The sequence below is a fragment of the Micropterus dolomieu genome, linkage group LG16 (genome assembly GCF_021292245.1).
Source record: "Micropterus dolomieu isolate WLL.071019.BEF.003 ecotype Adirondacks linkage group LG16, ASM2129224v1, whole genome shotgun sequence".
Lineage (NCBI taxonomy): Eukaryota > Metazoa > Chordata > Actinopteri > Centrarchiformes > Centrarchidae > Micropterus > Micropterus dolomieu.
Genome location: NC_060165.1, coordinates 872,377 through 881,261, shown reverse-complemented (window position 1 = coordinate 881,261; position 8,885 = coordinate 872,377). Strand labels below are relative to the sequence as shown.

The 8,885-nt window shown below is 43.2% G+C and overlaps 1 protein-coding gene across 1 annotated transcript in view; it reads left to right on the top strand.

Moving 5' to 3' along the window:
• The window catches only part of LOC123985193 (protein O-mannosyl-transferase TMTC1-like), a 155,120-nt gene extending 148,057 nt beyond the window's left edge, over window positions 1–7,063 (top strand). The window contains exons 9-10 of the mRNA XM_046072634.1: window positions 2,211–2,288; window positions 5,347–7,063. Of these exons, the coding sequence (XP_045928590.1) occupies window positions 2,211–2,288; window positions 5,347–5,472 (204 nt within the window). The 3' untranslated portion in view covers window positions 5,473–7,063. The remainder of the gene's footprint in view (window positions 1–2,210; window positions 2,289–5,346) is intronic.
• The last annotated feature ends 1,822 nt before the right edge of the window (window positions 7,064–8,885 follow it).

The following is an 8,885-nucleotide window of genomic DNA, read 5'->3' as shown; positions in this document are numbered from 1 at the left end:
TCTCGGTACCTAATGGCAGTCAGGCTACCTCTGGCGAGCACATGGAGGGCTGTGTGGCCCCCCAAAGAAATGCCACCCCACACCATTACTGACCCACCTCCAAACCGGTCATGCTGGAGGATGTTGCAGGCAGCAGAACGTTCTCCACGGCGTCTCCAGACTCTCACGTCTGTCACATGTGCTCAGTGTGAACCTGCTTTCATCTGTGAAAGCACAGGGCGCCAGTGACGAATTTGCCAATCTTGGTGTTCTCTGGCAAATGCCAAACGTCCTGCACGGTGTTGGGCTGTAAGCACAGCCCCCACCTGTGGACGTCGGGCCCTCATACCACCCTCATGGAGTCTGTTTCTGACCGTTTGAGCAGACACATGCACATTTGTGGCCTGCTGGAGGTCATTTTGCAGGGCTCTGGCAGTGCTCCTCCTGCTCCTCCTTGCACAAAGGCGGAGGTAGCGGTCCTGCTGCTGGGTTGTTGCCCTCCTACAGCCTCCTCCACGTCTCCTGATGTACTGGCCTGTCTCCTGGTAGCGCCTCCATGCTCTGGACACTACGTTGACAGACACAGCAAACCTGAGAAGTGGTCTGTGGTCACCACCTGCAGAACCACTCTCACTTTATTGGGGGTGTCTTGCTAATTGCCTATAATTTCCACCTGTTGTCTATTCCATTTGCACAACAGCATGTGAAATTGATGTCAATCAGTGTTGCTTCCTAAGTGGACAGTTTGATTTCACAGGAGTGTGATTGACTTGGAGTTACATTGTGTTGTTTAAGTGTTCCCTTTATTTTTTTGAGCAGTGTATATATACACACACCCAAGTGCTGCTGAATTTGAGACCTGAACCCGTGGCTATTTTTTTGTTATCATAGGCTTTGCTGTCACTTTGGGAGTTACCATTCAGACAAATCAGTTGGCACACTTGTCAGAAGACTCATGGCTTAGATTCATGCATGAAGAAAGTTTTTGGAAGGCATTTCTCCTGCAGGAAGCTTTGATTGACTTCCTGAGAAAAAGGCTTGAAAAGAGAAAGCAGACAAACCAAAGAGAGATTACTGTGGGAAAGATGGCGTGGAAACAAAACAGGAAGAGCCAAAGAGGCCATTTCTGATTACTGCAGCTTTAAAAAGAGCAGTCCTGAAAGGGCAAGACAAACACCAGAACAGACAGAGAAACCGTTTGAAGCACCGTTTTATGGAATGGACTGGAATAGGTAATAGATTCAGAGTGCTAGTTACTGTAGCAAGCATTGAGCACGTCTGTTCTGACAGATTACTGAAAAACGCATCTGAATTCCTTTCTGAGTAAACACAGAGACTGTTTCAGAGTCAGTGAGCAGCAACAGCAAAACTCTCGCACTCGTCTGACAGAATAAATCCGCTTATTTTGAATAAGTCCAGCTTTCTACAGCTTGTGTTTTACTCACGCTAAATGCTACCTGAAGTCTATTTTTATGCTTCACACTGCAGTGCTTCACATTTTATAACACATGTAAGTTATGCAGTGTCAGTAATAATTTTTTATTAAAATCATAAATATACATACATTTCTATTTACTGATTACTATGGAGTACTATTATATACTATATCAAACAATAGTAAGTAAAATGGTGTCCTGGAATCATGTAGCAGTTCTTTAACCCATCATCCCAATTCAGTAAGCCTGAAGTCCAGTTCACTGTGGGATCCATTAAATGGTTAAATCCTGGTTAAATAAAGGTTAAATAAAATAAAACAATTACTATTCAGCTATAGGGCTGTTTGAGGTTGATCCATTTTAAACAAGATTTGATATAGCTCAGGTTACCTGTGGGCAGTTTATCCAGTTACAGAAAGACTGATTGCAGTTGTACATGCATATACTGTACCTCTACCTCATATACTGTATACAGCAATGCATATATCATCTCCCCAATGTTTGTATCTACATCCGTCTTTGCTTTCACCCTGTTCTGAGTTGCACTTTTCTTCATTGGAACAGTACACATATTTCCATTCATGCAGATGAAGGTTGTCTAGTGTGTCTACATGCTTCCTGAACCACCTCTGAATGTGATTTGGATGATTTTTAACGGTTTTTGGATATGTGCTCTCTCCTTAGTTTCTTAGCTGGGATCAGAACGCATTGTGTTCCTTGAGTGGAAGGTTGTGACGGTCTGATGGTCTGATAAGATATAAAACTGACCACAATGTTTTTGTTTTTTCCTACCAGAGCTACAAGCTTGCTGTGGAACTCAAACCTGACCAGTCCCAGGCCTGGATGAACATGGGAGGGATTCAGCACATTAAGGTAGCAAACAATTTTCAGTTTCTAAAGGCAAACTACACAAACACTTACACTCACACTGTGATAATTGAAACAACAGTTTTGAGTCGTTTGATTTTCTTAAAAGCAATCCAACATGCTTAGCTCACAATACCAAAGGGTTCAAGGGTATTATGGAACATTTTGCACATTAAAGTCATGCAACATCATCACACAACATGCAAGAACATAAACATGTTCTGGCCATACTCCTTCTCCATCATCACTATATTGCAGTGAGAATCTTTGTTGTTTTTGTTTTTGTGAGGTAATGAGGAAGGAACCTTTGCCGGAGTTATTTTCATGTTGTTTAACATTTTGGCCATGGAATTGCAGTGGGAATCACTTTCACAACACATCTAGTGACTTATAGCCTGGGGTAGCTAATTCAGTTGAAGGGTTAGGAAAAGAAGAATAGCAATGGCGAAGAACCACACCAGAGTTTTTTTGCATGGACCAACAACAAGGTGGAAAATACAAAGTGACTGTGGTGGTGGAAACCATTTTAATTTTTGGTATTTTATTTAATTGGAAAACAAGAGCCCCTCCTCCCAGCTGCCCACTGCTCTCAAATCAGGGAACACTGTCACAACCAATAAGTCTATGATTATAGAGAATTTCAATAAGCTTTTTGCTGAAACTGTTCATGCTTTCCACCTGGCTACCCCCTCCCCAGCCAACGGCTCTGCACCCCCTGCAGTTTTACGCCCAAGCCCTCCCCCCTGCTTCTCCTTCACCCCTATCCAGACAGCTGATGTGTTGAGAGAGTTACACAATGTTGACCCCTACAAATCAGCTGGGCTAGATAATCTGGACCCCTCTTTCCTAAAATTATCTGTTATATATGATATTATTGCGACCCCGATTACCACCCTGTTCAACCTGTCTCTCTCATCTTCCGAAATCCCCGGTCATACCCCTCTTTAAAGGGGGAGAAACCCTTGACCCAAACTGCTACCGTCCTATATCTATCCTACCCTGTCTTTCCAAAGTCTTTGAAAGCCTAGTCAACAAACAGATTACCCACTATGTTGAATCCCACCGTACCCTTTCCCCATGCAATCCGGTTTCCGTGCTGGTCATGGGTGCACTACAGCCACCCTTAAGGTCCTAAATGACATCATAGATAAAAAATTATTATTGTGCAAACATTTTCTATGATCTGTCTAAAGCCTTTGACTCTGTCAACCATCACATTCTGATCATCAGACTCAATAGCCTTGGTTTCTTAGATGATTGCCTCGCCTGGTTCACTAACTGCTTCTCCGATAGGTGTGTTAAATCAGAGGGGCTGCTGTCTGGACCTATGGCTGTCTCTATGGGGGTGCCGTAGGGTGCAATTCTTGGGCCGACTCTATTCTCTCTGTATATCAATGATGTTGCGCTTGCCTATGCGGACGACACCATCCTCTATACATCCGGCCCATCACTGTACACTGTGTTAATCAAACCTCCAGGAGAGCTTTAATTCCATTCTGTACTCCTTCCGAAACCTCCATCTATTACTAAACTAAGTGTATGCTTTTCAGCCGATCTCTTCCCACACCGGCTCGTCTGACTAGCATCACAACGCTAGATGGGTCAGAATTAGAATATGTGGACACTTATGTGTTTGGATAGACAGTTCCCTCTCTTTCCAGCCCCACATAAACCACCTTCAATCTAAAATTAAGTCCAGAATCAGTTTCCTATTCCGCAAGAGGGCCTCCTTCACTCATGCTGCCAAACTTGCCTTGGTAAGAATGACTGTTCTACCCATGCTAGATTTCAGTGATGTCATCAACAGATCTGCCTCAAACTCTCTCCTGAAAAAACTGGATGTGGTCTACCACAGTGCCATCGTCACCGGCGCCCCATTTAATACCCACCACTCGGCAACTCTACGCATTAGTTGGCTGGCCATTGTTACACACTCCATGCCTTACTCACTGGTACCAACTTATTTGCAAGTGCTTGCTAGGCAGAGCCCCCCAATACCTACGCTCACTGGTGTCTATATCATTACCCACCCGCAGCCCGAGCTCAAGCAGGTACATCTCTCTGGTCACCCCAAAACCCCATACCACCTTACGTCGCCACCAAGTTCTCCGCTGGCAACGACCTTAATGAGTTACAAAAAACCCTCAAGCTAGAGACCCTCATCCCTCTCACTCCCTTTAAAGCACATCTGTCTGAACTCTTGTCCGATCTCTGTACTTGCTAGGTCTCCTCCACCACTCACGGACTGTTTTTGCACACCAATACTAAAATTGCTCTGTCACGTCCCTTTCTTAGTTGCACAGTTTTACCTGTACCGCTGCCTCATCTGTTTTAAGCTCCTTTGCTCCATTCCATCTGCACAAGTATGCTCAAATGTCATTCTTCCCACCACTACTGCCATACTGTTTTGCACACCACCTGACTTACCTCTGTAATTAGAACTCAACTTGCACGAAATAGATCTCTGTACTTTTTATTTATATATAGACTATCTATTTTTGTATATCGTGATTTTTATTGTTGTCATACCATTTACGCATACAATCTGACCTACCTCCTTAAATGGTCGGCACCTGCACTAAATGTATATAGATGCTACTGCACTTTCAAAAATTCTCCTTACACATTCATTACTGTTTTACGTATTTTTGTTGGCAGCATTTTAAACTTCTCTGTTTTAGGTCTTCTGATTTGCCGTTTTAGTCTGGACGGCAGGTGCAAACGTAGCAAAAAGTCTCCGTTTTAAAACAAAAATGTAGTAGTGTGTGTAGTAGTGTGGATGTAGCCATCAGTCACATACTCATTTGCCTGTCAGGCTCTTGGAAGCAGTCTAGCATTTTTCAGTCTTTCAGTCTCAAGTTGTCTTTGAGCTCTTCTTCATCTGTCATCAACGTCATGCTTTTGACTAGTTTTCACTGGTCATGAATTTATATCCTCATTTAAATGGAATTAAACAGCAGTTATAAGCTTTTGACAGAGCAACAGCCCCAGGTAGTACTGGATTTAACACATAGTAATGTGTGTATTGTTTTGTGTGTGTGTGTGTGTGTGTGTATGCATGCAGGGAGACTATGCGGCAGCCAGGATGTACTACCAGCGAGCCCTACATCTGAGCCCCGGTTCCAAACTTCTGAAGGAAAACCTGGCCAAATTGGACCGGCTGGAGCGGAGACTGACAGGGGGGGCGTAGACCACTATGATGAACACTATGATCCCAGACGCTGCATCGTCCATGGCACAGATCAGGGGAGCATGGCCCCGCCCAGCCCTCTGGAGCCCAAACACCAGTCACCAGGCTGCTGGATAAAACGGACCTGGTTGCTAAGACAACCTGCCTGTTTGAAAGCAGAGGAAGAGGGTGAGCTTGTCTGGACTGCAGCGTGTTCTGAGGTGGACAGGGAGTACTGGAGTCAAGAGACTGATCAAGCCACAGGTCCAGAAACCTTTCCTGGTGTAAGCAGAAGGGAAGGGCCAGTTCCATGTGTTGACCTGTCTGCATCAGCTTTACTTCAACATGCACTTCTTGCTTTAGACATTTGTGTTTGATTGATTTATTATTAAGGTTAATGTGAAGTTTTTTTTTTTTTTGGCGCTTGATCACAGATTATAATTAAGTGCTCTGCTCTGCCAATGAGAATTATTCATGTATTTACATTAGTGCAGTGAAAGTGTATGGAAAATTGTATTGTTATGAAGGGAAAAAGCACGAAAGGTCATTCTCGACCTATGAGAACACCATGTGCAACAAAATAAAAGTTCAACGGTCCGCTTACTAGCTTCTCAGACCTTTCATCCACATCTCAAAGTCTTCTTCAGCTAACGGTGTTTGCTCGGGTCATACACAGATAAACATCAGTCACGATGATGATATTTTGGTCAGTACTGACGAATGTACTGACAAGTGACAAGTGACAAAATATCAACCTAAATCCTCGACCACGAGTCAGAAAATCAAAACAAACAAGAGGTTGGACAAGTCATTGTTTTGTAAATCACAGGCAGATTTGGGAAAACTGCTTGAAGATGTGGCTCCTGAAGCTACAGGTGATCCTTCATTGGAAGAGACGAGGGTACAGCAACACTACTGCTACATGATTTAAGCTACGCAACCCAAGCGCTACTGGGAAATTTACTTAAACTATGGACTTAACTACATGCAGTGCCATTACACTACTCAATACTGGTATCTTAAGTTTTGACAATGACGTTCTGAGTCAAGTTCAAAGACATTGTCCTAAACTTTAAAGTTAATGAGCTTAAATCTTTCATATGAAATAGACCTGATATCAAGTCAAAAATAAGGTGAAGTCACAAGGCCATGTGACGACACCTGAGCCAGCTCCATTCACTTAAATATTATGCTTGAAAGCTCCAAAAAGCTACTAAGTGGGCCTTTTGAATTTGGATTATTATTATAAAATCTGTAAAGCTCTCAAATTATATGACTTATTAGAAATGTAATCATAACAGTTGCTTTCTCCTTAGACTATACTATGTTCATCTGACCTCCATTTTCAGAACTGGTTACAGTATTAGACCGGATGTTGCGAGCCTTCTGCAAGTATAATAAGCTAGTGTGCTCCTGTGTAAGGAGTTGAAACTTGTGGCTTCATGTGTACCATAACCTCTGAAGATTGCTGTTTGGTTGCTTCTTGTGGTTTTGTTGACATTCATGTTGATTGTGGATTAATTTTTGTTGTGGAATGACAATTGGACGAAAGTGAAGTGACAAGTGCAATGACTGATTTGCACCAAATAAATAAAGTATATGTTTGATTAAATGGTGTTTGGAAAAAACACTCCACTGGACCCAACTTGTGTAGCAACCTTACAAAATTTTCCTACATTTCCCAGTATACCCTTGGATTTAGCATGTTGGATTTAGCTGGCTCTGACAGGAAGTTGGATAAACTAATACTTCCAACTTCCGTGATTTTGTGTGCTCTTAAACCCTACACGACTTTCAGCGTTGTGTAGTACACTACAGAAGCTATGAACAAAAACAATATAGACATACTGACAAATAGTGCAGTGAGCAGAGTGCAAAGGATGCAGGAGTATGTACATGTCGGAGGCAGATGTGATATACAGGTACATATACATGCATACATGTACACAGTGCAATGAAGCATAGTGCAAAGGATGCTGGAATAAATAAGTAGTTTGCGCAGGAGTAATGACTTGAGGTAGGTGGATTGGTATACAGTATCTACAATAGGACAATAGGACAGTATGAACAGCACTGAAATGGAGAATGGTGAATAAATAATGTGATTATGTGAATGGCTGATTAGAGACAGAATTACTCGTTTATTGTACAGGAATTGTTTCTGACATCGTGAGTCAGAAATCAGCTGTTGCTGAAACTGCTCGCCGAGTGGCAAATCCGGCTAAAAATCGTGTAGTGTGAACTAGGCTTAAGTCAGAATCAACACAGCATACTGCAAAAATGTGTTGGATTAGCATTGTCATTGTCATCCAAATATGCTGAATCAGTCAAGAAATAAGTTTTTCAATTATTCTGACACCACATCTATGCACTGTACTCCTAAACAAATTCCCCAGGTTACCCAGGGTTGGGAGGATTCCTTTAAAAAACCTTCATTACCAATTAAAGCCGCAAACAGCGTTGGACGGGTACTCGCACGTGTCAAGGTGTGAGGCGGCCGCGTTGCTCTGCAGTTGCAGCTGTGAATTTGCCATGCGCTTGAGACGCTGCACAAAGGTGTTAATCATCAATTCCTGTGTCCCCTTTGTGGCACTACATAGCACTTGGCGCTATGACGATAACTGAATATTGGCATGTAGATGTATATGGGGTGTGACTGTTGTTGGGCCTCACAGTCTGGTAGAACAAAGACTGGGCCTTGTGACCTCCATAGCCACCCCGTTGATTTGAATGGAGAGCAGTGAAGCCAGTTTTGGACCAATAAAATACTACTACAGGGCTACTTCCTGTTGGCACCAGCGTCTACTGCGCATGATCGACTGTCTGACTCGGATCGTCAAACACCTGCCAAACACCAACGCAGCGTCACTGATGGACGAATATTTATTTTAGATCCGCTGACAGTTTAGAATCTAATCAATATGGATACATTTCTTAAGTGCGACAGGGTGTCAAAGGGTTTTGACTTAATTTTTGGGTCTACATGGAGCCCTCCGTGCAGGCTTTGGTCAGCTTCACTTTTCGATCCCTGGCTTACCTCCTTGGTGACATCATACAGGCCTGACCCGAGCATATTGAATTCCCAAAAGCCTGAATTGGAGTTATATCAAACAAAGGACTGTAAACAGGCGCCAAAGCCTGTTTCACACCTACCTGCGAAATAGTGAGTCAGATCTAAAAGCAGAGCCACTGTTGGCTGCGCTTGTAATCTTGCAGGTCGCTCCGGCGAGGTGCCCCCCTCAGGTATAAGTAGACCTGAGCACAGCCAGCACATTGTCTTTTCCACAACTGTGCAAGCGGTGATAGGAGACACAACTTTCTCAGCGCTGAACTTTCTTTGTTCCTGAATACACATTTTACTCTCTGGACGAGCTACTCTGTTTTCTTCTTTTTCCTACCTCTTTTTTTTTACCACCACAATTTTGGATCCCTAA